At 55.0% G+C, this 27,257-nt stretch overlaps 1 protein-coding gene across 3 annotated transcripts in view; it reads left to right on the forward strand.

The window, feature by feature from the left end:
* Positions 1–44: 44 nt before the first annotated feature.
* The window catches only part of LOC111145946 (protein phosphatase 2 phosphatase activator), a 29,123-nt gene continuing 1,910 nt past the window's right edge, over positions 45–27,257 (forward strand). Inside the window, exons 1-9 of one of the 3 annotated variants that reach the window (XM_022501263.1) lie at positions 45–327; positions 5,331–5,428; positions 8,402–8,488; positions 12,440–12,565; positions 14,345–14,462; positions 16,448–16,547; positions 17,475–17,599; positions 18,685–18,785; positions 23,574–23,681. In XM_022501263.1, coding sequence (XP_022356971.1) covers positions 297–327; positions 5,331–5,428; positions 8,402–8,488; positions 12,440–12,565; positions 14,345–14,462; positions 16,448–16,547; positions 17,475–17,599; positions 18,685–18,785; positions 23,574–23,681 — 894 coding nt within the window. In that variant the 5' untranslated portion in view covers positions 45–296. The remainder of the gene's footprint in view (positions 328–5,330; positions 5,429–8,401; positions 8,489–12,439; positions 12,566–14,344; positions 14,463–16,447; positions 16,548–17,474; positions 17,600–18,684; positions 18,786–23,573; positions 23,682–27,257) is intronic. The other 2 variants (XM_022501266.1, XM_022501265.1) reach the window with 2 other exon arrangements.

Below are 27,257 nucleotides of genomic sequence, written 5' to 3' on the forward strand. Positions count from 1 at the left end.
TGCCGTTGGCGCGCATGCTCCTAGCTGCCCCGAACCAACATGGCGGCCGGCTCCTCGTGAGCGCCGCAGCCGCGAGCCGGCCGTTGCTGGGCATGCTCCTTGCGTGCCCCGCACCAGCATGGCGGTCGTCTTCACGGGGGTGACTTTAATTCTCGGTTTTCGGTTATAGCCGGCTGGTGCTCCTTTCTTTTCAGAAAGCTCTGAGCGCCTGGTGAAGCCGGGGAAAGGGAAGGGGTGCGGGGGTGAAAGGTGAGAGGGGACTGCAGGCATCCGGGCCGGCTCCTGGCGGGAGGAAGATGGCTGAGGGCGAGCGGCAGTCGCCGTCAGGTAGGACGGGCCGGGCCCTACAGGGGTCGGGTAGGGGCGCGGGGGCGGGGAAGGGGGGTGGTGTGGGGGGCGCCCCAGGGGGGGGGTGGGGGGGGCGGGGGGGGGGCAACACCTGAACCTGGGGAGCCCGGGCAGCCCGAGGGACCGGTGGGCAGCGCCGTGGCCAGAAGGGGAGACCTTTTCCGCATCTGGGCTGTGCGTGCTGAAGTCAGCTCTTGAGCTGCTGGGGAAGCTGCCAGGGATGGGGGCGGTAGTGATTCCTGTGGCTGCCTTCTTTATTAGCCCCTGCTCCCGGGGTGAGGGGTGCTGCTCTGTGGGCCTGGGCCTGTCTCCACCCGGTTTCCAGACTCCTCCACACCCTGCCCACCCTCATCCACCTCCCCTCTCTCCCTCCTGGAGGCGGGGCTGTGCAGTTTGTTTCCGTGGCTGAACATGTATTGAGAGAAACTGCCCTTGGTTGTGTAAACCACTAATTTAAAAAAGCTGGTTGTGCAAGATGAGTCTCCCCGGCATCACGATCTGTAACTTTTATTTACACTGTGGCCTGGCTTTAGTTCATCTCAAATAACTGGGAAGTACTAGGGGAAGGATCTTGCAGAGAGACCCATTTCCTGGAGGAGGGGAAGGCTGTTTGCTGAGCGCACCTCCCCGCACCCGAGCTAGGAAGGACTTACCGCAGATAATTTTAAAATTCTGACAGGGCCAGTAGGTTGGCCAAACACAGCTAATGTTTTGAACGCATTGGATATTCCTTCTAACTGTCTTGCGTTTGGGGATCTGGAGAGGTCTCAGGAAGGAGACAGTATGAAGATCAAAAAAAGCATTTCCCTCTTCCCCCATCAAATAGATGAACAAAGAGCTGGGTACGGTCTCTTATGGCATCTGAAACCAGACATTTACTTCATTTAGTACAAAACTTCTGTGCCTATGCCCTCAGATGTTCTGGTATTGCCTGTGAGAGATAGAAGCCAACCAGAATTCTCAGTGAGATGAATGTGTTTCCAGAGTTGGGTGGCTGGGGAGAGAGCCCATGCACTAAAAAAGATGAAGGCTCAGGGAGGATATCTAAGGCTGGAGAGAGCCAGGTGCCGGGAGGTGGTCCTTCTTTGAAGTTTGAAACAGGACATTTTGGAACAAGTAGAAAGAACTACTTCGCTCAGACAGTGTAGTGATGAAAACCTTGAATTTTAGAGTTGTACAGACCTGGCTCTGCCTGGCAGATCCCATTCTCTGAGCCTTGCTTATCTCTGAAAATGGGGCTGTTAAATACCTTCTCCACAGAGTTGTAGTGTATGTTCCATAGACGATGAGGGCAAAACATGGGGCATTGGGGGACAGGGATAGTCAGGAAATGTTGATTGCTGTTGTCCTTTTAAAAGGTGGTACAGGTTGAACATGTAGATTGGTTCTCAAATGACGGATGATACTACATTATGCTTTTGTTGGGGGGGGAGGTTAGGGACCATTTCTAAAACTCTAGATATTTCCATCTTATACTGTGAGTTTATAGGGTATCCACTGGCACCTTTGTTAGAGATAGAGTCTGAGGCCGGAGGAACTCAGTTATCATAGCTCCCAGTTTGATTTGAGATTGTGTATTCTGGTAACAACATGTCTGTATGTTTCATCACTGGTTGTTGCAGTGTTTCCTACAAAGTAGCCACTACATCCCCCCACTCCCCCCAGCAGCAGGCCTGACTGGAGGTTTTCCCACCTGTGAAATAAATTCAGAAAGGCTGTCCCCTGGCAGGGAACTTACAGAAGCGCTCTCTGTTCCTAATGATCATTTGCAAGTTGATTATTTGGAATGTGGAACACATTTTGCCATAAAAACAATGATGTTAGGTTACTAGCCTGACTTATAAAGCTTTTAATTTAATAGCATCTTTTTTTTTTTTTTTTTTAAGATTCTATTTATGTGTTTGGAAGAGAGAGAGACAGAGCCATGAGCATGAGCAGGAGGGAGGAGGCAGAGGGAGAGGGTGAAGCAGACCTCAGCTGAGCAGGGAGCCGGAAGTGGGGCTGGATCCCAGGACCCTGAGATCATGACCTGAGCCCAAGGCAGATGCTTGGGCTGAGCCACCCAGCCGCCCCTATTTAATAACATCTTAAAGTAGTAATTTACTAATAGTAGGGGCCTCAATTTGGGTTCTGGGAACAGGGCTTATAGAACAGGTGGGAGGAGGAGGAGAGTTTCTGATTTGTGTTTTGGGCTTTGTGGTTTGAATTTTAAATTAGGCAGAGTTTGCCTTGGCCTCAGCACAGATACCAGGTGTCCGCCCGGATCTCCAGGTATCCCAGAGCTTTCCCTTTCCTCAGGGCCTCTCCAGGCATGCTCCATTCTCCCAGATGTCACATGGTCCAGAACCATCTTGGGCCCCTGGTTCCTTTCTCCATTCAGGCAATGTCAGCTAGGTTTTAGGAGGACAGCAGGGGGACAGATTTATTGTGTGTTGTGAATGACTCCTTCTGGAGAGTTTGGGCTTTTCAAGGAAGGTATTAACTAATACAACAGATCTTCAACAGTAGAATCAGGCACAGCCCCTGTCCAAGACCCTTGGGACCAGGTATATTTTGGAATTCGGAGTATTACCACATTTCAGAAAGCAGCACCCCATAATCAAACAAAAATACGTCTGTAGCAAAATCTAAATTCCCTAAGAGGGATCTGCAAAGCATAGAAATGTCCTCTTGCTGGTTTAGGTGTAACTTTTGTACGGAATGAATTTTTTTTTTTAAAGATTTTATTTATTTATTTGTCAGAGAGAGAGGGAGAGAGCAAGCACAGGCAGACAGAGTGGCAGGCAGAGGCAGAGGGAGAAGCAGGCTCCCTGCCGAGCAAGGAGCCTGATGTGGGACTCGATCCCAGGACGCTGGGATCATGACCTGAGCCGAAGGCAGCCGCTTAACCAACTGAGCCACCCAGGCGTCCCCGAAATGAATTTTTTAAAAAAGATTTTTATTTATTATTTGAGAGAGAGAGAGAATGAGAGAGAGAGCATGAGAAGGTGGAGGGTCAGTGGGAGAAGCAGACTCCCTGCCAAGTAGGGAGCAGGATGCGGGGCTCATCTGAGCCAAAGGCAGTCACCCAAGCAACTGAGCCACCCAGGTGCTCCGTGTACCAAATGAATTTATGCCAAACTTACTTTAAAAACTTTGGGTTTTTAGAACTTTTTGGATTTTGGAATTATGGAGAAGAGACTGAGGGCATGTATTTCCTAGTGTCACAAAGTAAAGGGAATCCTGCAGTGTGGGCTGGATATTTTTGGCCAAGGAGGCCACTCATACTAAGCAGTCTACTTTGGTGGGAAGTTTACTTCTAGGTCAGCACGTGGAACTGCCCTGTGATTTCCTTTCCCCCAACTTCTGCAAATATAGAAACTCCATTTGAAATAGGTTTTTTTTTTTTCCTGATTACAAAATTACTGTATGCTTTTTTTTTTTTTTTAAATGAGAGCGAGAGAGGGCGCACGCAAGCTCATGAATGTGGGGGGGGTTGGTGGGGAGAAGGAGAGAGAGAGAAATACATATATATATATATATATTTTTTTTAAGAGTTTATTTATTTGACAGATCACAAGTAGGCAGAGAGGCAGGCGGGGTAGGGGAAGCAGGCTTCCCGCTGAGCATAGTCCGATGCCTGATGCTGGGCTTGATTCCAGGACCCTGAGATGATGACCTGAGTAGAAGGCGGAGGCTTAACCCACTGAGCCACCCAGGCGCCCCGAGAGAGAGAATCTTAGGCAGTCTCCATGTCCAGCCTGGAGACCGATGTAAGGCTCTATCTCATGACCCTGAGATCATGAGATCATGACCTGAGCTGAAATCAGGAGTTGGATGCCCAACTGGCTGAGCCACCCAGGTGCCCCATACTGTATGCTAGTTTTTAATAGCAATAAGTAGCTTAGGAATGGAAGTCTCTTACAGATCTTACCTCCTAGAGATGACTGTTAACTAACTTTGGGGTTTCAGATTTTTCCAATGCACATGCTGATACACGTGTTATTTATACCAAGTATGTATAGCTCTTTCTGCAATAATGAGATTATATTATATATAACTTAGCTTCATTTTCTTTCTTCACTTATTAATATCTAGGCTGTTTTCCTATGGTAATAATTTAGGTTTCATTTTCTTAAAAAGCTATGCAGATTTCCATTCAATGGGCATATTATTATCTACCTTGTCATTGCCTTGTCAATCGATACGTACGCTGTTTCTACCTCTCTTCCGTGCAGTAAGGGCCTTTGTATCTATCTCGGTGTATTTCTTTGGGCACCTGCAGGGTCGCTGTCTACAAGTAGAACTGTTGGCTTGGTGGGTCTGTGTGGCTTTTTATTTCAGAAGTCAGTGCTGAGTTGCGTCCTAGGCAGATTCTACCCAGACTCCCACCAGCGGTGCAGGAGAGCTCGGGCTTTCCCCTCCCCAGTCCCTGCCAGATGGTTTTCATCTGCCACCCGGATCTGGAAAAGCCATCTCGTCTCATTTACATTTCTTTGCTTATTCAGAGGTTGGCAATTTTTTCCCAATGTTTATCGGTGGCCTTTTGTAGGTGGCCTTTTGTATTTTCCACACCCCCCTCTTCTTTGAATTGCCTGCTTCTGACTAAAAGGTCAACTTGGTTTTATTTTTCTAACCATTCTCCGGTGAGGGAGCAGGAGGTGAGGACACGGAGGACACGAGGAGCAGCTGACCGTGTCAGTTGTTGAGGGGCTCACCAGTCCCTCGGGGCTCCGGGCTGGGGGTGGAAAGGCAGGAGGGCAGTGGGTTTGGGTTGACTGTCCTGGGGGTACGCGTCTGGTTCACCCCAGGGACTGGGGGGGTTGGAGTCTTGGTTTAAACGTGTGTGTGTGTGTGTGTGTGTGTGTGTGTGTGAGAGAGAGAGAGAGAGAGAGAGAGAGAGAGAGACATGGTGGGGGTGGCAAGAGAGACAGAGAGGGGAAAAGGTTGGGTTGGGGGGAAGATTCTATTTATCTGTTTGCCTCTTCACTTTCTTTGTCAAGATTCTTCGGAGGATATCCCTCCGGCCACTCAGAGCTTCATCATTCCGAAAAAGGAGATCCACACAGTTCCAGACATGGGCAAATGGAAGCGCTCTCAGGTACCGGTGGCATCTGCACCGGAGGGCCACAGCGGGGTGAAGAAGTGGGGCTTTTTCAGAGGCAGTGAGTGAGCTCCTGACCTTTCCTGCTCTTGGAACCAGAGCTGTTAGGAGCTGGGGAGAGAGCTGACAGGGGAGCTGGCTGTCCCTCTCTGGGGGAGGGGGGTGCGGGGGTGAGTTATAGCTGGTCTTGGAGCCCATGTGTCTAAGAGAGAAGAGGTTGTCTGTCTCATGGAAACCTAGGCCAGGGAGGTGGCTGGGCCTAAAAATACCTGGGAACTGGGGCCTAGAGCAAGGGGAAGTGCAGACCAGCTTCCCGGGCTGCTCCGTCCAATGGCGGGCAGAAAATAAGAGCTTCTACCTCCCGGGCTTCTGGCATAGGCTGTGGAAAGATTGGGACTATGAAAAAGAAAGCCAATTTCAAAACCCCAGGGAAAGCCTTGGTCCCAGCTCCAGTCATGTGCCCACACCTGCTCTGCTCAGCTGGAGTGGGGTGAGGGGTGGCTTGTACGGAAGGGCAGGCTCTCTTCAGGGAGTCTGCTGTGCTGAAACTGAGCCCACGTCCTGCAGTTGCCGGGGCTCTGTCTTGGGCCATGCAAGCCTTTCTGGCTCCTCTTTCGTAAGCCTGCTTCCTAAATACTTGCAGGTGGTTCTCACGTCTTTTCCGAGTTATGTTCTCTCCCTGCGTCCTCCCCAGGACAAACACCTTAGTCCCTTCAGCCGCTCAAAGGGTACGGTCTGAGTCCTTTCATCATCTTGGTTTGCCTACCTCAAGGTTTCTGAACCTCAGCACTATTGACATTTTGGGGTGGATGATTCTTTGTTATAGGGGCTGTCCTGTGCACTGGAGGAAATGCAGTGCCTTCCCTGGCCTCTACCGGCTAGATGCCAGCGCCCCCACCCCCCACCCCAAGCCGTTAAAACCAAAAATGTCTCCAGAGCTTGTGAGAAGTTGCCTGGGAGCCAGATTGCCTGGGTCGAGAACCACAAGTCTGCTCTGAACCTGCAAATTGGCTGAATCCAAACGTGGCTTTAGTTCCTTGCTTTCCGCCTGGGTGTTTTCCTAGGAGGAGCGGGTGTTTACGATGTACCAGGTATTTTTAGCTCATTTAAATCCTCACAAAAACTTTGGGAAGTGGGCTCAGATATCATCTCCATTTCGAGGAGATAAAGACATTTAGCAAAATGGCCCAGTTGGCGAGTGGGTGGGATGAGATTCAAGATTCATGCCCAGGTCCTCTGTCTGTAGACAGCTATGGGTTGAGCCGTTTTAGGCCATAGGTCAGGACATTACTGCCTGCTCATCTAATCTGGACTTCTGCCTGTTTTTATAAATAAAGTTTTATGGGAACACAGGAGGGCTCATTTATATATTGTGTGCGGCTGCTTTCGCACTAACTGGCAGAGCTGGGTGGAGTTGAGAATTTGTGGACCAGGCTTGATGGCCTGCAGAGCCTAAAATAGTTACTATCTGGCCCTTTGTAGGCACAGTTTGTTGATCCTGCTGTAGGCACCAATGCTTTCTGGGAAGTGTTGGTTACTTTTTCTGATGGAGTGTATATTGAACTATTTTGGATAGAAGACTTCCACTTGCTCACCACTCAAGTTCATGGCCCGACAAGTGACTCTGTGCCATGGTCCACACAGTTTCGCTAGGCTGCAGAGCGCGGCAACTGAGAGCATGGACTTCGGGTCAGAGAGGTCAAAGCTTGAAGCCCAGGGTTGCCATTTTCTCTTCTTGTGACTTAGGCAATGGGCCTACGCTGGCCAAGCCTATTTCTCTCTACCGTCAAATGGGTTGTTGGGAGGCTTAAATGACTCAAAGTCCAAAAAGTACCTGGCCTGGTGCTAGGCATTCATGAGCCATCCCGAGCTGCAGGCATGGTTGTCACTGCCACAGGGATGAGGATGGTGGCGTTGGTGGAGACTTTGCGCACAGACTTCTTTATAAGAATGACCTGAGCTTTAGTCACCAAGAGACTTGGGCCCATGTGGGAGCAGGGACCATGGAGGATGACCCTGCGGCTTCCTGTCTTTGCATCCTGGTGTAGTTGGTAGAAATGACTCTGAATGCGGGCTGCAGGCAGGACGAGGGCTCGGACCTGCTCTGTGACCCTTCGTTTCCACTTGGGGCTGTTCCATGGGCTGTAGGAAGGTCTTGGTACAAGAATGGTCCCTTCTAGATACAGAATGGTCAGTTCTTGGGGCTTGTTGTGGCTGTTGCTGGCATCTTGGATAAGGAGGAAGAAAACGAGAGACAACAGAGATGAGGAAGAAACAAGACCAAACAGAAGTCAGTTGCTCGCAGGGCCTGCAACTTGGTGCTTTCTTATCCCTGTGCTCGTAACCTGAAGCTCAACAGGGAGGAGAGTGCCCAGTTGGAAGCTGGGTTTGGGTGTGCTGGGAGACCTGGCCACGGGCAGAAGACAGTTTCTTCTCCTGGGAGCAGGGGGTCTGCACTGCAGGCTGAGAGCCGGGCCTGTCTGGTGGGGGAAACATCTGGAAGACTAGCAGGGGAGGAACCTTGGCTGGTATTCCTTGAACTCCTGGTGGTATAGTGTAACTTGGAGGACTTGTGAGGTCTTAGCTCCACGTCTAATGAGATGTTGGTCTTAGGAGACCTTGGGCAAGTCATCTCTCCTGAAGCCTTGGCTTCCTCATCTATAAAATGGGTATAGTGACAGTGTTTACCTTGTGAGGTTGTGTGAAGAAGCCACTGGCAGGAATAGTGCGCACACAGCAAACGGACTGAGGGTCCCGGTGTCACAGTGGTCATTGGCTTGCCAGCTCTTTAGGCTGGAGGGCAGGGTTGGGTATTTGGCGTTATTGTTCTACTTCTCCTGCTGGCAGGCCAGGGTCCAGGGACAGCTTGGAGCCCTTTGGGAACTGGGTGGAGCTGGGGGCTGGCCGGGGTGTGGAGGGTCAGGGGTTGACACTCCTCTCCTCACCCCCACTCCCTACTCTGTTCGGTAGGCGTACGCTGACTACATTGGATTCATCCTCACGCTCAATGAAGGTGTGAAGGGGAAGAAGCTGACCTTCGAGTACAAAGTCTCTGAGGTAGGCACAGGCGGGGAGCCCGCTGCAGCAGGGCCCTTCCCAGAATAGCTCCAGAGAGTCACGTGTGGTCCTGGCCCCCAACAGGCCGAGGCAGGAAATAAGATCGTCAAGCACATGTGCGGTTGACATTTCGGTGTTTGTATTTCTTTTCCTTTTAAAAAAATATTTATTTATTTGAGACAGAGAGAGAGAGAGGGAGAGCACACATGAGTGGGGGGAGGGAGAGGGACAAGCTGAGTCCGCCGTGAGCACAGAGCCCCACTGGTCCTCCGGATCCTGACAGGGCTCCATCTCAGGACCCCGAGATCATGACCTGAGCTGAAACCAAGAGTCAGACACGACCGCTTAACCGACTGAGGCACCCAGGTGCCCCATGTACCTTTTTAAATGAAAAAAGATTACAGATGAAGTAAGTGGGCTTCACTGAAGGGATCACTAGTAAAAGTGTGTTAACAGCAAGCTGCCCTCTCTCTGTCCTCCCCATCCTGCCCAGCTCCCTGGGGTGGCCCTGGGAACAGTTTGGGGAATGTCACCCAGACCTGCCCTCTGAGCTCCTCCTGCTGCCCCCTGAGCTCCTCCTGCTGCCCCGTCACCTTCTAAATTCTGCCTCATTGAGGCGGCCCTCATTTGTTTCAGCAGGCCCCAGCTGTGGACTTTTAGGTCGTGTCCCTAAATGTTGCTGCTTTGCACATCCTTACCTATGGATCTGTGGGCACTCTTTCCTAAGGAGTCGTTCCTGGAAGTGGGGATGCTGAGTTGAGGGCAGAGAGAGGACAAGAGCTGTGGGGAGGCGTGGGCTTGTGGGCTGCTGGCTATTGGTGGATGCCATCTCCCAGGGCTGGGTCCCAGGCCTCCAGAGGCCTCTTGGGTTCTTAGCCCAGTTGGCTCATAGTCACCTTGAGACTCTTATCTTAGACACCAGGGCCTGAGCAGCCTCTCAGTGCCTTATCCCACCCTGTTGGGTAAGGCCTGGCCCTGTCACAGCCCGGGCTCTCCACCTGACCCTCCTACCCCACTCCAGCGGAGCTGTCTCTTCCTGGACCCTGACTGGCTGTGGGGTCACTGAGGTCTTTTTCTGTCACCCGAGGGAAGCTGGACCTGTGCTGGGGATAGACCTCCTTCTCTTGGGGGCTGGCCCCCCACTGAGTTCGTGGGTTGGGGGAGAGAGGGCTTGTCCCGGAGCCTGCGGTGAGGGAAGCTCGGCTGTGCTCTGTGGGCAGGGAGTGTGGTGGGGGAAGGCTAATTACAGGGGGGATGTTCTAATTACCCCAGCAGATCCCAAGGTCCCGTAATTTCCCCTCACACTTTGTTCGTAGACTCCTCTCCGGCCAGGTGTTGTCTCAGCTCAGGAGCTGTTCTCTCGGCAGGATTGCAGGATGGTTAAGTGCTTGGGGGCTGGAGTCAGGCTGGCTGGGTTTGGATAACCTCTCCCTTCCAAACTGTTGGCTTTGTTCCCTCTGACCCTCTGTCTCCTCATCTGTGGAGTGTAGGAGCCAGCAGACCGACTCATGGTCCCTGGGGAGGATTCAGTGGGATCCCACACATACGCTTGTTAGGACAGTGCCTCAGATGTACTAGGTGACTTTTATCATTATTATCTGTTAGCGTGAGCTATTTTTAAGTTCTCATCTCCAGTAGTGGCGTGATTGCTTCAGTTGGGGGCGCTTCCAGAGCTGGGGTTCATCCCAGTGCCAGGGCGATCACTTGGTGGGCAGAAGTGACTAGTTTGGTCTCCAGAGGTCTCCCAGCTTCTGCCCACAGCTGGCAGGGCCGCGGAAGGCAGGGCTCACCGCGTGTGGTCTCAGCCCATAGATGGGGGAGGGCCCCCGACACAGCTGCTGGGGGCTCCTGCTTCCTCTCACTCCGGCCGCCTCCTGCGGGGATGGCAGCTGGGGAGAGGGCAGACGGGCGGCCCTAGGTGGCAGCTTCCAGACCACCAGCTGCGAAGGGAACGAGGAAGGGCACCGCGAGACCGTCTAGACCCATGTTTAGAAGATTCTCCTTGAGTTTGAGATTATATTGGGTTCACATTTTGGGGTTTTGCAAAATGTGAGTAGATAAGGGGCTTTTTTTTTTTTTTTTTGCTGTTGTTCGTTTGATATTTAAGTTGGGGACAAAGAGAAAACACTGGCAAGTCCTGGTTTGGAGAAAATTTTACTGGACCATGAAATGTAAAGGGAAGCACTGGTGTAGGGAGCGGGAGGGTAGTTCAAATGATTGTCTGTGCTTCCTGAGGGCTGGGCCCACAGCAGAGGGGCAGACCCCTCAGCCCCAGCCAGTCAGACAATAGAGGCCGCCCGTGCATTCTAAAAGCCCTTTCCAGAAAGAGAAGCTAGGAGCCTTTTAATTATTCATGACTCCAGCTGAGCTGGCAGCTGGGGCCCGGCTTCCGGCTTCCGGCTTCCGGCTTCCGAGGCCTCCCCACACCTTCTTTATCCCCTTCAGCGCCTTGCCCAAGACTGAGACCGCCAGGGAACTTGGCCTGCCTGGCGCTTCCTGGGGCCAGAATTACTGCCTCATCGCTCTGGAGTCCCGGGTGCTGCATGGGGCCAGGCTTGCTCTGTCCTTACTCAGTTCCTGGTGACCCGGTTCTTCTTCACAAAGCTGGGCCGTGGCGGCACTTTTCAGCTGGGCAGCTTTCTGTCACCGGGGCCCTCTGCCTCAGCCAGGTACCCCTGACTTTTCCTCGCTCTCACACCCCAAGCACAGAGAGAGAGGAGGTGAGGGATGGCAACATTCAGGCCAGTGTCCCGTTGCACAATGCCAGGGGTGCTGATTAAGTGGCCTGTGGTGTGATTTGTGCCTCCCAGAGCTGTGTGGGGGTGGGCATTGGCTGACAGGTACTCCATTAGCTCAAGTCCACGTGCCCTACCCCGACAGCTCTTGGCCCGTACCTCCCCGATCCTTGCCTTCCTCCGCACAGCTTTTCACCTGGGCACCACCTTGCTGGGTCCTACCTAGTGTCAGGTGCTCCTGGAGGTCTCTGTCTGTGCTGCTCGTGCCCAGTGGACATGGGCAAAACCTGCTTCTTGGCAAGGTCTACTTTTCCAGGGCTGCCTGCCTCTGAACACCCCCGCTCTGCTTTGTGCCCTCCGCCAGCCTTTCGTTCTGGCCCTTTTTTTTTTTTTTTTTTTTTATTTATTTTTTTTAACAAGCTACGCCTAGAAGGAGTCCTCTTCCAGCTGCCCTGTGTTTTTGGATCAGCAGCCTCACCTGATTTTCTCATTGAGTAACATTCTGTGTGCCAATGTTGCCCTGGCCTGTGACACTGATCTCATTCCTTGGTTCCTGCCTGCTGTGGGAAAGGTGTAGGGACATGGGCTTCCTGACACTGCACTGTGACCCTACAGAGCATTACACAGGTTCGGACCTCTGACCCAGCAGCTCTGCAGAGGGGAACTGCCCAGATCGTTTGTGGGAGGGAACAGTTGGGAATAACCCAAACATTTAACAATATAGTATGTTGGCATGATGAAATTCTATGAACTTACTACTAAAGGCTATTGTAGAATTATGTTTGCACATTGACATGGAATGAGGCTCATGGGGAAATTGAGCAGGGTACAAAACAGTGCTTGTGGGGCCCATGTCTTAAAGATTTTATTTATTTATTTGTGAGACAGTGAGCGAGCATGAGCTGGGGGAGGGGCTGAGGGAGAGGAACAAGCAGACTCCTTGCTGAGCAAGGAGCCCGACGCCGGGTTCAATCCTAGGACCCTGAGATCATGACCCGAGTTGAAAGCAGACGCTTAACTGACGGAGCCATCCGGGCACCCCCAGACAGTTGAATTTAAGAACTCAATCCTGTAGGAGTGTGTGATCTCCCCAGCACTTACCACTTAATGCCATGCCTACGGGTCATTGTCCAGCAGCAGCTGGGACTTCCTTTTGTGGCTCTAGCTGGGGGCCGCTAGTCATTGTGGCTTGGGCCCCTCTATTTGCTTGCTACAGGCCATTGAGAAACTGGTCGCCCTTCTCAACACTCTGGACAGGTGGATTGATGAGACCCCTCCGGTGGACCAGCCCTCTCGATTTGGGAACAAGGCCTACAGGACCTGGTATGCCAAACTCGACGAGGTGAGGCGCCACAGGACATGCTTGGGGCCTGGGCCAGGGTCCAAGAGCTTTCAGGCACCTCAGAATTACCGGGGAGTTTGTTAACATGACGATTCGCTTTACCAAAAGTACAAATGGTTTTACTCTCTGTCCCTGCTGTCTTCTGGGAATCCCCACTGTGGATGCCCAGTCCTCTGCATGGGGCTGTTACTGAGGTCATCGTTTGCGTTAGCGATAGGTTCAAGTGTCCCACGTGTCTGTGTGCCGGGGGTCAGTCGGATGAACTAGTAGATGGAGCCCGGAGTGCCGTGCGGCTGGAGAAAGACCGGGAGCTTGCGGGGAGGCAGCCTGGGATTTATTGTTCGGTTAGAGGAACCCAGGGTCTGACACATGGTCAGCTACTTTTTGGTAGGAAAGAGGGAAAAATGACAAGATATGTTTGTGCTGCTCAGTTCGCATAAAGGAACATCAGTGGAAGGATATGCCAGAGGCTATTAGAGCCGTAACTTCTCTGAGGGCAGGGGAGAGTGGGGAAGGGACAGACTTCTCAGGGCATCCCTTTGTAATGTGTGTATTTATTTACTTTTTTACTTTTTGATATTTTTCTTGGCAAATCCCAACGAATTTAGCATTGTGCTTCTTTTTCTTGATTTTTTCATTTACTAATTAACTTTTATTTAAATTTCAGGTAGTTAACATGCAGTGCAGTATTGGTTTCTGGAGTAGAATTCAGGGTATTTTTATTTTTTTAATGTCTTTGTTTTTGAATGCTATAGCAGTGACCCCTGTTCAAAGCAAGCAAAAAATAAAAATGTAGGCTCATGGGCCCTGTCCTTAGAAAAGCCTTTTGTCTGTAGGTCTTGGGTCGGGCCTGGGAATCCAGATTTTCCTCGGGTCTGGAGATTTTCCTGCCAGGTACCTGTAGACTGAACCCAGAGAAACTTGGATCCTCATTTCCCTGGGCCAGTGTTTCCAACTGCAGCAGAGGGAGCCCCAAGGACCCAGCAAAACGCTGTCCCTGCCTAAGAGCAGCCTGTGGCACAGGGTCTTTTTTTTTTAAAGATTGTTTTTGAGTTATAACTTACAGGAAAATGATCCCATCACAGCTTGCTGGGTCTTTTGCGAAGTGTGTTTTGGCCCTCGTGCCACCAGCTGTCTCAAGCTCTAAAACTTTTGGGCCCCTTTTGAGTTGATATCCCACCCCCCAAAACTCTTCCGATTTCCATCCCACAGAGTCGTGTTCTGTGTTTTTGAACTTACAGACGTCTGATATGTTCTGTTCGGTGTCCTGTCTCCGCGAGTCCCTGTGTTGTGCGGAGCAGCGGAGCGTTTCCGTCGCCGTCTGGTGTCCTGGCTTCTAACCATGCCACGGCCTGTGGGTGGGGGGCATTGCAGTGAAGGGTTGTTCCCGCATTTTGTTTACTGTGAATACTGCTGCCACGAGCATTCTTGGCTGCATGTTTTGGTGGACATGCGGCACATGGTCTTGCTCCCCTGGGAATGTAGAGAGAGACTGTAGGGACGGCAGCAACTTTCCAGATGAGGGAGTTGAACGGCTTCTTTGTGGTTCCCTCTTATCTTGTCCCAGACTCGTGTCCCCTGGAGGAAGGGCCAGCAGATGAAAAGCCACCCCAGGGTCGTCGCTCTGTGGCATAAGGGTCAGCGTCTCCCACCTCGTCTTTCTGTAGCCAGTCAGCACAGGGAGCCAGCTGGGCCCCGGCCAAGTGCTGCTCCTGGGTGCCTGACCGTCAGGATGCTGCCTAATCTGCTGCCTCCACTTTGTGTCTCTTGTGTTATCAGGAAGCAGAAAACTTGGTGGCCACAGTGGTCCCCACCCATCTGGCGGCTGCCGTGCCTGAGGTGGCTGTTTACCTAAAGGAGTCCGTGGGGAACTCCACCCGCATCGACTATGGCACAGGTATCTGCCGCTCCCAGTGTTTGCTTGGCTCCACTGCACACTCTCCTTGGACTGCTTCCTCTTTGCTCCAGGGTATCTTGGGGTCCTCTGAGCAGGCAGCCTTTTGGGGCCTGCTGGGGTGCAGGGAGGCCCGGGGCCGCTCCTGCGGTTCTGTCTTGGTCCGCCAGGGGGAGCTGATGCCACGTGCCTGGTGGCTGCGTGCGGCACTGGTTTCTGTTCAGTCTCTGTGAACTTATCACTGGCAGCAAAGTAATTTATTGAGCACTTGTTATATCTCAAGGCGACCCCTTACCAGAGCCTAGCTTCTGGCAGCATTGTGGCATACCCTTGCCCGGCCCAGTGTCTGTGTGCTGCTGAGTTCTCTGGGAGAGGGCACAGGCAGGCACCTCGGGGGAGAAGGGTTGCCTGGGGGTGGGTGGGGGCTGAGGGAGGACCCTGCGGTTGTAGGCTCCCCTTTCTGGCCTGCCCTGAAGCGGCAACTGCAAGTTCGGCTGCTCTCTTAGGCCTTCCCCTTGCCTGGGGCTCAGTTTCCTCCACGTGAGCACAGGCCAGGAGGCAGGCCTGGAGAAGGGCCTCCTTGAACCTGGGTCCTGGGGAGGCGTTGTCTTCTGCTCCCCTGTTGCTGGGAGCAGGTTTATCAAGTGTTTTGAGACTTCCTGGGGTGGGGCTTTGACTAAGACCAACAGGGAAGGACCCTGAAGGGGGGCTGGCCAGGTCAGCCGAGGGTGGGTTTTTCTTCCGCTGTCAGGTGTGTGAGAGCCCCTGAGGGATGGTGGCTGGGACTCTGGCTGGTGGAGATCAGAGACAGCGAAGGTGAGAGGAACACTCACAAGTTTCCCGGGCCCTGGAGGCACCTTCTTTCTACAGAGATGGGACAGGAAGTCCCTGCCTCCCTCCAAATACATTTTTTTTTTTTTTTTTTTTAAATAATACCATGAACCATGGCATTTCAGGCCAGGGTTTGATCAGCGGTGTCTGTAGTGCTGACCATTCCTATGTGGCATGACTGGGAAAGGAAGGGCGGTGCCTTTTTTTTTTTTTTTTTTTTTTTTTTTTTTTTAGATTTTCTTTTTAAGCAATCTTGACACCCAACATGGAGCTTGAACTCACAACCCTGAGATTAGGAGTCACATGCGCCACTGACCGAGCCAGCGAGGGACCCCATGGAAGGGGCTGCCTTTTGACCCTGTGACGTGACCATGTGTTCCCTGCTTGGAAGCCTTCAGTGGCTCCCGTCACTCTTAGGATACTGAGTCTGAGCTTTTTAGATGGCGGTTAAGGCCTGTCTGATCACCAGCCTCATCTCCTTACACTTTCTCCCTTGCGCTCTCTGCTTAGCTATACTGGCCTTCTTAGTGTTCTTCAAACATAACCCATTTTTTTCCCCTCACCTCAGGGCCTTTGCACGTGCTGTTCCTTCTGGGCAGATTACTCTTCTTGGTTCCCTCACACCCCGTGCCTTACCAACTCCAATCATCTTTCAGATTAAATATTACTTCCTTAGGGAAACCTCCTTGAACCTTATGGCAGGGTCCCCCTGTGATATCTTCCAGTTATCACCCTGTCTTCCTCCTTCAGAGTTAGGATTATAGAAGTGATTGTCTACTTAATGTTTGTCATCCTGACAGAGCATAAACGCTCAAGCAAAGTCATGGATGGAGTTTCCCTGGTGCCTGACACGGACACTGGCTGCCCTTATAATAGGTACCCAATAGATAGAGTGCGATGGACGAGTGAGTTAAACCTACAAAACAAAATTTAAGAAGTCCACAGCCTTGGCCTCTTGGGCCTTTTAGAATTATAGTAGTGGTAGTTCTCAAAAGGGCCTGGGTCTTTCTGGAAGAGGCAGAGGCCCCATTATCTCCATGTTAACCTTCCTCCATAGAGGGGTGGTTCTCAGTAAGTTGGACTCTGGTGAGACCAAGAACAGTCCTGCTCCTTTTTCTGGAAGATTGTCAATCTCGGCTGGTTTTCTCCTCCCCCAGGACATGAAGCAGCCTTCGCTGCTTTCCTCTGCTGCCTCTGCAAGATTGGGGTGCTCCGGGTAGATGACCAAATAGCTATTGTCTTCAAGGTGTTCAATCGGTGAGTGGGAAGACAAGAGAAGCAGCGGGGGTTTCTCCACCTCCTCACTGCCAGGCTGGGGACAGGTGCTGGAGGGCTCTCCTGAGCGGTTGTTGCTTCTTCTGGCCTGTCCTGATCAAGCTTTGGCTGTGGATGGGGCGCGCACAAAGCCTTCTGGCAGGTTCAGATTCAAGTAAGGACAAGTGAAGGAAATGCCACGTGCCGACCGCTCATGCTTCCGCGGCACTGGCCGTGTCGAGCCGTGTCCCAAGCGCTCCATGCGTGTCTCGCTCCCTAGATTTCCCCACAGCTCTAGGCAGCAGTGACCGTCATTTCCATTTTGTAGATGAAGAAAGGGAGGCCCAGAGAAATCAGCTGTCTTCTGATCCCTGAGGTCACACAGCCAGCTGAACCCTGCCCCCTGCAGTCGGGCTCTGACCGCCCCGCCCCCCCCCAACCTGCCCCGCAGCACAGGTGTGTGCATCCACCAGGGGCCTCTGACAGCACCGTGCAGTTCCGGGCCCTGCTCTGGCGGTGTTGATGCCTGGGCTTCTGAAGACAGGAACATAGCCCCTGAGAAGAGGGAAGGTGGGAGCCGGCAGGCCCTGGGAGGTGATCTGCTCCGTCCCCTACCAGCCTTCCGATGGGCCTGCCAGAGTTAGAGAGGCTGGGGCTGCTGCTCAGGGTCTCCGTTGTCAGGAGTTGGTGGCGCTAAATCCCCATTTCTTCCTGGGCCAGAAGAAGGCTGTGTGGGAGAAAAAAATAAAGCAACATTATTTTGAGAGTACCAGCTGATGCATAACTTACGCATGTAGGTTTTAATTGAAAATAGGGACCAGTTACACTCTTATGTGGTTATTTCTGGCCTCCGTGAGCTCCCAGTGGCAGAAGGGTTGAGACTGTCTTTCTGTTTTCTGCTACCTCTTTCTCCCGCTCCCTCCTGTACAGGTACCTGGAGGTTATGCGGAAACTCCAGAAGACATACAGGATGGAGCCAGCGGGCAGCCAGGGAGTGTGGGGCCTGGACGACTTTCAGTTTCTGCCCTTCATCTGGGGCAGCTCGCAGCTGATAGGTACTGAAGGGGCGCCTACCCCCCTGTCCTCCCCTGCACACCCGGGGTGGGTGTGTGTGGTCTGTCCGCCCCCTCCCTTCCTGCCTCGCTGCTGCTGCTGCTCAGGGCCAACAGTGACAGCTTGTAAAGCAGGCATTAGACCGGCTGTTGACGGAGGCTGTTTGCTGTCGACCTTGTGCTGCGAGCCAGCGTGGCAGGCCAGGGGAGGCGGAGGCAGAGTGTGCTGAGATAATGGAAAGTGACAAGGGCCGGTGCAGGGGCGCTTGCCTGGTGCATAATGGACTGGTGTGAAATGCGCCCCGGCTCCTGGCAAAGCTGCGGGGTTTTATGTTGAAAATGAGGGGCTCTTTTGACTCGGTGACTGGCGTCATCCGCCGTTATTATCAAGCTGTGTGCAAGGGGCCCGTCAGGGAGCAGCCACCCAGTGCGGGGCAGCGAGCCACTTCCTGTGGGCCCTCTGTGCTGGCTCCCCTCACTTGGCCCTGCTTTCCAGGCGGGGGCGGCTCCCTGGGGTCTCCGGTGGGTGAGGGTCCGGTGGTGACTTCTGCTACAGTGGAGGATGAACTGTTTACAAGATAATATTCATAAGCGTTTGCACATTTGCTCTGTGCCAGGCCCTGCTCTAAGCATTTTAGGTAGATTATCTCCCAGAACCTTCTCAGTGACCCTGGGAAGGGTCTTTGCCTGCATGAGACTAGGCACCCTTGACAAGGGGTAAACGTGCGTGGGCGCCAGGCCCGGGGCTCTCCCGTGGTCCCAACCATCAGGCAGCATGAGGGAGGGGCTGTTCATAGCCCCACTGCACAGATTAGGAAACCAAGCCTCAGAGAGCTGAAGTCACTGGGTCAAGGTCACATGGCTAGAAAAAGGCAAAGCCACCGCTTGGAACACACACGCACACACGCACACACACGTGCACAAACACATACACATACTCGTCATTTATTGCTCCCACAAGGTCAAGTGTTGAGGGCGCACCGGTGGGACTGTGGCTCCAGGGTAGGTGTAGACTGCCCTGGGCTGAGGTGGCACTCTGTGGGTGTGAGTGTCTCATTCTGAACCCCGGGGCTCTTTGCTGTTCCCAGACCACCCGTATTTGGAGCCCAGGCACTTTGTCGATGAGAAGGCCGTGAATGAGAACCACAAGGACTACATGTTCCTGGAATGTATCCTGTTTATCACTGAGGTGAGGGGAAGGGGGTGAGGGAGAAGCCCATGGCAGCCTCTGGCTGAGGTCAGCGGAGGCTGGTGGCTTTGGAGTGGGACAGAGGAGCTGGAGCTCTGGCTTGAAGACGGCAGGGCTGGCCCTCGGAGGATTATTGACAAGAAAGCCCCAGTAGGCCTGTGAAAGGTTAAGCCAGCTTCTGACTGTCTGGCGTCTCCTCCCCCAAATCTGTGGTCTGGGAACTCTGTGGGACTCGAGCTAAGGGACTGGGACTCGGTGGCTTGTGCACTTGGTGACTGACGCAGCCGGTCTGAGGGGGTGGGTGGGGCCCACGAGCTCTGTCCAGCACTGGCATGTGGCCGCGCGGCATGAAACCCATGCAGGAGGCCGGGAGACTCAGGAGGATAGCAGGGCTAGAGTTCTGCTGAGGGGATGTGTCTCGGTCAGAGCCTGAGGACACGGGCCAGATGTGCTGGAGGTGAACCAAGCAGGCCCGGGCCCCCAGCCCGCCTGGCAGTGGGTGTTTAGTAACTGGGTGCTGTTGCCCACGGAGGCTGGGTCTCCCCCTTCCTCAAGGTCACCCAGAGAGCTTGTTAAAATCCACGTTCCTGTGCCCAGCTCCAGCTCTATGAATCAAGGATCTTAGGGACAAGAGCCAGGAACCTGTGTTAAATACACTTGCCAGGTGATTTTACACGGGACTTGGGGACTCACTGCTCATAGGGCCTCTCTCAGGAGCTGCCAGGACCTTTCATCCCCCTGCTGCATACCTCGCCCCCTTCCCCCAAACTTGAAAGCATGCCCTGGTTCTGCTGTCTGCAGAGGGTCTTGCCACCATTCTCTTAACAATGCCCACACGCACATCTGGGCTCAGCGATGCTCCAGGCACGGTCGTGGTTTCCTCCCAACTGGGGCTGCTCTCTTGGCTCGGGTTCTGAGCCCCCCGAATGGAGAAGCCTGGCTAAGCAGCCATTGCCTCGGGTTCCTCACGGTCAGCATTCGGCTCAGGCCTCTGCCAAACTCCAGAGGCCAGAGGGGAATGACACGTTTTTCCAAGTCAGCAAATGGAGCTGGGACTGACGGCTGGGCGGCCGCTGCCTCAGTCTCAGATTTGCTGCCTTCAGCAGTGTGGCAGGCCCAAGGTCGGAAGGACTCAGGGCAGCCTGGCTCACTGCCTCGAGAGCTAGTCACGTGCTGCTCTTTCCAGAGCGGAATGCGGGGGTCTGGGGAGCCCTGGGAGCCTCTGGAAGAAGCGGGAGGAGCAGGGTGGGGAGAAGGGGTGCACCTTCTAGGCTGAGCCCTTGCTTTGCTCACGGAGGGATAAAAGGCTCAGCTGTTCTGGCTCCCTCTGGTGGCTGGCCAAGCCCCTGGGTCCCTGTCAGTGACTAACAAGGAAGAAAGCCAGGCCGGGCCACAGGGAAGATGGGAATTGATTCCAGGTTAAAGTGTTGTATTTTTATTTGTTGGGGTGGTTATACTCGTATTAAAAACCCAAAAGCTTTCTAAAGTTTGGGACCCAGTTCCTCTGCTGGAGGAAATCCTGCAATGGCCACTAGGTGGTGCGAAAGTCACACCGAACTTGGAGAAGGTTCCGGTACCTTAACTGGGGGAGAGGCAGAGAGGCAGACCCTAGAGTTTTTGCTTGTTCTGTACCCTCTCTGCAAGGCCTGCTTCTCACTCTGGGTCTGGGTGCTTGGGCATGGTGGTAAACACTGAGTGCTAGCAGGGCCGAGGGCTCCTTTTTGTCTACCCGGGGCCTAGCTGAGACGTGGCTGGCACGGAGCGGACTGCTGCTGTGTTGTGGTGGTTCTCCATTGCTCCGGGCTCGGCTACGCCCACCCCAAGCCCCCTGCCACCCTGCACCAGGGTGTCACTGCCCCTGGTTCCCCCAGTTCGTGAATGAGTGACCTGGCCTGGCTCACCCTGACCGAGGGGTGGGGCACAGGGGACCTGGAGGCCCCTGCGGAGTTCTGTGTGCTTCTTGCTGGAAGGGGGCAGTGTTGCCTGTGGAGACTGGGGAGCCAGGACGGCTGGTGCAACTAGGAGAAAAAGCAGAACAGCCAGCAGTTGGCAGTAGAACCGGGCATCTCCTCCCCATCTCCTGGGACCTGCCCTCGTAGCCCTGGGCATCCCAGAAGAGGGACCCCACCTCACAGGGCTTCTGCTGGCTCAGGAAATGCAGCCCTGGCGCCTTTAAGAGCCCAGGGCAGGCAGGAAAAGAATTTCAGTTTCAATCTGGCTTCTAAATTTGGAGTTTTGGGAAGGGAGGGATCAGATTTCAGCTGGAAGGGAAGGAGCTGACAGGAAGGCGCTGTGCAGAGCCTCCCCCCATCCCCCCTCAGTTACTGACAGAGGAACCATTTACAAAAGGCCGATTCTCTTGGGAGTGGAGAGGCAGGAACGCAGCGTCTGTGAGTAATTTCCTGCTCAATATGGCTGCTCTGACTCACACGATTCCCCTGGGGTCACTGCGGGACTGCAGCTTGCTTGCTCGTTCTCGCTCTTTCTCTTCTCCCTTTGTGGCTAGAATGAGCTAATTTTTTTTTTTTTTTTTTTTTTTGGTCTTCTCGCTCCCGATTCCTTTTATCCCCTTCGTCTGTTTTCCTTTCCCAGAGTTGCAAAGTCTCCTTCTGAAGGACTTAGGGAGACCTGGGGACACTGAAGGCCTGGGGGTGGGGTGGGGTGGGGCAGCCCCTCTTGAGAAATAGCATCTCTGGGGTGGGGCAGCCTCTCTCGAGAAATAGCATCTCTGGCTTTTCCACGGGGAGGGCCAGGGCCACTGGGGCTCTGCCAGCAGGCCAGAGAGGCCTTTTGGGGTCCCCTCCCGTGCCCCCAGTGGGTGAGGCTGGCGCATGAGGCGGAGCCTCTGGTTTCCCAGCATCCTGGGCTGGCCCTGGCCTCGGGGCCCTAGCTGAGCAGGCTTCTGGAGCTATGCTGTGGGACTAGGCCAGCAGGGTGCCTTGGGGGCGGTTTGGTCACCAGGCCTTGTCCAGAGTGAAACTGATGACACTGCTCCAGCGGTCCCTGAACTTCTCTGGGCCTGGAAGTGTGCAGGAGAGGACTGGAGCCAGCGCTGGTCCCCAAGGGGCAGAGAGCTTTGGGGGAAGGGGCGGGGCGAGAGGGAGGGATGGTAGCTGGGGGTGGAGCCTGCTGGAGTAGGTGGTGGGGCGGGGGTACAAAGCTCCTGCAAGGGCTGCCCACCCTCAGGCTCTGGGTATCAGCAGCCATCCCCATCCCGGAGGAGGGAGCCTTCGAAATAGAGAGGTGGGGAAGATAGTGGGTGTAGGCCCTGACCCCAGGAAGAGCCCCGCGGCCACCAGGGTGGGTCTTGTTTCTGTCTCCCACCTCAGACTGTGGCTCTCTCTGCTGGAGGAAGGGGTCTGTTGTCCTTGCTACTGAACCTGGGGGTCGAGACAGGCTTTGGGGGAATTTTAGCCAGGAGAGGGCGGCAACAGCAGTAGATGGCAGCTTTTTGGACTTAAATCTTGCAGTTTGGTGCAAGGCCTTATGGGAGAAGTGAGAGGTGTGTGGGAGTGGGCCACCTGGGGAGTGCACAGCCAAGCAATGGGGGGTGTTATGAGTTCCTGGGCCCCCCTTCTTATGCCCGATATGGAGGAGCTTTGGGTCCATCCTTTCTTCCTGGAACAGCTCTCCTCCAGCCCCGCCTCTGCTCCCAGCCTCTTTTGGAACCTTCCACCCACTCAGGGTCCAAGTCTCTGCTTCCTTGCCAGCTCAGCCTCTTTGCTTTTTGGACTCTTTCTTCTGAAGCCTGGGGCTCAGGGTGCTGAGCCCCATTCCCGCAGCCAGCATCAGTACTATTTCTGAGTTGAGGGGGGCAGTGTTGAGGGGGATTGAAATGCCTGCGAGCTAAAGACGTGCCAGTCTGGTGCGGAGGGCCTCCCTGTCTCAGGGCTGCGGTTTCTCGTGTCGTGGGAACTTCACTGGGCTGGCTGCAGAGTCTCTTTCCTTCCTGGAGGGTCAAACTCTCTGGCAAGAGGAGGGACAGGAATGGAGCTGTCCTTGCTCCAGCCTGTCCCTTGCTGCTGTCAGTGCCATCCCTTCCTGACCTCCCAGCCAGGTCGGGCGGGCTTTCCAGAACAGACGTTCCTCCCGAGTCTGCTGCAGGTGCCCCCGGCTCACGGCTCACGTCTGCCCCCTCTTTTCCTCCCTCCCTTTTGCCTGCCCTGCAGAGCGCAGTTGGATGCCTGGGTTTGGTCTTCCCCACCTTGCCCTTCGCCCAAACCCGCCCCCTCCCCGGCGGCAGGTACAGCCCGAGTCCCGGGGGCAGAGCCTGCCCTGCGCGTGGGGCCGGGGAGGGCCGGGGAGGCTGATGCTGCTCTTTATCGGACCGGGAGCAGGTCCCTGTGCTGGTGGGGCGCTCTGTGGCTGCGGGGGCATTGCTGGGAGTCCCAGCTGGGGCTTGGGTTGAGATTTTATTTTTCTGAGGCTGCTGAATGTGGTGGGTGGTGGGAATCGGGCTCCCTTTTTTTTTGGCTGTGGAAGAAACAGGATGACCCTGGAGGTTATATTTTCCCTGTGGGTCTTTCAGACTGAGAGACCGTCTCTGATGCTTACGGGCGCCTCTGTGTGCACGCGTGTGCGTGTGTGTGTGTCCCCTCCCTCCCAGACGGTGCAGCCAAGTCCTCGAGCACACATGCGCACGTGTGCGTTCTGTGCACATATACGCGTGCACGCGTGTGCTTTAGTGCGTGCACACGCGTGTACACATACGTGCGCGACCTTGCTGCTGGGACCCGGGGATGAGCTCCCAGTTGGCCTGCCTCTCCAGCTGTGGATTCTCTTTTCCAGATGAAGACAGGCCCCTTTGCAGAGCACTCCAACCAGCTGTGGAACATCAGCGCCGTGCCCTCCTGGTCCAAGGTGAACCAGGGTCTGATCCGCATGTACAAGGCCGAGGTGAGAAGGGTGGGCCGGCGCTCCTGATCCTGGGGCTGCCGACCGCACCCCACACCCTGCTGCCTTGCTCCAAATCTTGGGCCAGCTTCTCTGACGCTGCAGGCCTCAGAGTCTCTCTCGGTCTGTGGGATGGGCACCCAGAGAATCTCTGGGCTGAGGCCCAGCTCTGCCCTGTGACCGAGTCAAGGCCCTGCAACTCAGGGCCCTGTCAGATGGCCAGAGGCCCCTCACAGCCGTGTCTCCCACGGGGGCATGTAGGCAGACGGGCTTTGGAGGCAGCAGCCAAGTTGGTTCTCCTCAGGCGTTGGTGGGTCTGATCCCTGGGCAGGTGGGGTCTCCCGGAAGGCCCAGAGCTGACATTTCTGGCAACCACGTCAGGTGGTCCTCCTGCTCTGTGGTGGGAGAACAGCGTGAGGACGTGGGTTCCCTGAGCTCCCCCTGCTGGGAGTTCGCTGCCCAGCTCCTGAGGGCGTCCTCTGCCCTCTTTCCCCTTTGGCACCTTTTCCCCACCAAGTAGGGAGGAGACATTTTCTTGCCATCCTGTCCCTTCCGCTAGCTCCTTTCACATCTGTGCACACCAATGCCAGAGCTGCGTGACCTTGGCTAGGGAAGGGCCTCCATGTGAAGTCCTTCGCCCAGAGTCACGAGTTCTCCAAGTCCCCTCTTTCCGCCCTCAGGCTGGTGGTCTTTGATGTTGCCCCATGTCCATCTCCTGACGTTTTCCATCCCTCTCCCACGGAGGGAGGGGGGGTTGTTCTCTGGGTCTACTTCATTATGCTCCGCGCTTATGCAGACCCCATCAATGGAGGCAGGGGGCGCTGGGAGAAGAGGGCATTAGAGGCTTGGCTGTGGTTTGGTAGTATAGATGCTTCCAGTTGGCCCTGTTCCCTCTACATGGCCTTGAAGGGGTTAATGGCGCTGGAACTGACCGGTCCTGGCCCTCTCTCTCCCTTCCGCCCCCTCCCCCTCTGGTCCCCTTCCTCTGGACTTCACATCCTGTGTTTAGGTTCCAGCCCACATACCTCTCTAATCTGAGAGGCGCGGGCTGCCCTGCTGCTCGCTCCTTCCGGGCTTGCCCACTGGGCCCTCCAGTCCGGCTGTCTCCTGCCTGGAGAGCTCCCGGGGCACTGCCCTCTGGGTGTCCTATTGTTCCTGACACACCCCCCACCTGTCCCTGCCAGTCCCCTAGTGGGTGCCGATGGGGAACCCCTCCCCACTGCTGGGGGCTGCGTGCAGCATGAGTGGAGCGCCCGGCCCCTCCGGTCTCCCATCCCTGCTCCCGGCTGCCGCTGCCACGGCCAGGACTCCTGGCGGCCAGGGCTCTGGGCCTTTCCTGCTTGGGGTCCGAAGTGCTACCCTTCCTGCATGGCTCTCCCTCGAATGACTCACTGGAAACTTATCCTGGGCGGCGGGGGGGGCGGGGGGGGGCTCAGGGCAGAGCAGGAGCCCCTGCCTCCTTCCCCTACCTTCCCCTCGCAGAGCTCCCGCCTGATGGGCTAGGGTTCCTCACGGCACCACAGTCGCAGGAACAAAACAGAACAGTTACAGCAGTTGTGGGATTTCTGCGGCTGCGGCACCGTGGGCCCTGCAGCTCAGGCCCAGACCGGGGGGTCCCCAGGGGACCCCTGCGTGCCCTTCCCAAACCCGGGGGAAGCTGCAACTCTGCGTGCGAGCAGGCATGGTGTGGGCTGGCAGTCTTGTGGGGGCTATGTGGCGACCAGACTCCTCTGTAGGACAGCGTTGGGGCGCCTGACTGCGGGTTTAGGAACCCCGCATCTTTGTGATGTTTGGCACTCGTTTGTAAGGTTCTAGTGGGTACCCCTTGGTCTTTTGGCCCCTGAGAGCCTGGGGGATTGCCTGCCCCCTTCCCAGAGGTCCCAGGGAAAAGACTCGTGTTTTCAGGTTAGCTCTCAGTCAGTGGGCAGGACCCACGAGTCTTAAAGTTCGGAGCAGGGTTAGCAAGGTCAGGGCCACCAGAGTTGGCTCTTGGAGGGGACCTGGTCCCCTGAGCTGCCACAGAGGCCTGACCAGGCCTGGCATTAGGTGGCCTCAGGTTTTGGGACCTGCTGTGTGCATCTCTGCCCCTGCCTTTCTGAAATGAGGAGGAAATATGTTCAGTACCCTTATGGTTGGCGGGGCCTGTCTTTCCCGAAGGCTGTCACTGCTGGCGCTCCCTTCCGGAGGGCCTTGTCACGGCATGGAGAACCCCTTCTCCCCCTTGAAACACGGGCACCTGGAAGGGCCTCCTGATCTGGGCCTCCAGCTGGAAGGTCTATGCTGGGTGGACTGAGCCCAAGCCGCCCCTCTGCCCGGTCCACTGGCGCCCCCCCCCCGCCACGGCTAGCTGGGAAAAGGCCTGCCCAGAGGCTCCCTTCCACTGTTGCTGTTGTCCTGCAGCCCTGGCCTGCCTTTGCCCCAGGTAGCCTCTTACCTTGAGCCCAGTCCCTCTCCTTTACTGGAGCCCTGGGGGGACTTGTTCTGGGTCCCCAAGGCAGAGTGCAGAGAAATGCCCCTGCCCCCTCCTGCTAAGCCTCTGGCCTTTGCAGCTTCTCTTGAGTGAGAGCTAGAAGCAGGGTGACCTTTGACCCTTTCTGGAATTCCAGGGCCCTAGGGGCCCCCTTTTACAAACTCCCACCACTTCCTTGATGACATAAGCACAATGGCAGCTGCCTTTGCCTCTGGCCTAGAGCTCTGCTGTTCCTCCTCCCCACACCCCAGGGACCCCGCTCCTGCCTGCTCCCCACTTTTTCCGTTCCGGGTCTCGCAGTCTGCCTGTGGCCTGGAGCTCGGCTCCCACACTGGGCTTCATTCTGTGTCCTTCTTCCATCACATGGAAAGATAGTCCTTTTCCTGCTCAGCTCCTGGGTCCCCTTTAGGCCTTGACTGTCCCCCACTTGACATACACACAGCTAGTCAAGACCTCCTCGTTTCTGCACCTGGTTGTTGAAGCGAGGGGGCCTGGGCCAGTTGTGGCACACCTTTGTCCCCCTGAGTTAGGAGAAGGCTGAGACCACAGTCACAGAGCAGGACTCGCCCTATCTGAAGCTGTAAGTCCTGTTCCAACCCAGCCATTCTGGTGGTTTTCCGTGGTCAAAGGTATGAGAGAAGGCGATCCGCGCTTGCTGGGAGCTGCTACCTGAGAGAGTTAGCCAGTGACCTGGCCTGTGTGAGGCACAGCAGGACTGGTGTAGGGAGGCTGGGAGCTGGGGCCCACCCTCCCTTTTCTGGTCCCGGGTGGTGCTAAGCCGTGCCTGGGTCAGAGGGCAGAAGTGTGTGGCCTGGGGCCCAGCTGCCTGTGTGCCACGCAGGCCCTGCCAACCTCCCTATCTCCCTTGGAGCCCTGGGCTGAGGTCCCATCTGGCCTGGGTTCAGGGAGTCAGTCCCCTGTTGGGTGTTCTTGTCATCTGTCCCACGCACAGAGCTGCTGGGAATTGCCCTGGGGGTTGGGGAACGTTAACTGGTTCTTACTCTCTGACTGTGAAGTGCCAGCCAAGGTGTCTTTTTCAGTCCAGAGAACTGAAAATTGCAGAAAAATGGGTCTTGGACCCTTCTTAGGCTTGTATCCAAATGTCCCCA

This window comes from Enhydra lutris, unplaced genomic scaffold, assembly GCF_002288905.1.
Source record: "Enhydra lutris kenyoni isolate GAN:26980312 unplaced genomic scaffold, ASM228890v2 scaffoldscaffold13, whole genome shotgun sequence".
Lineage (NCBI taxonomy): Eukaryota > Metazoa > Chordata > Mammalia > Carnivora > Mustelidae > Enhydra > Enhydra lutris.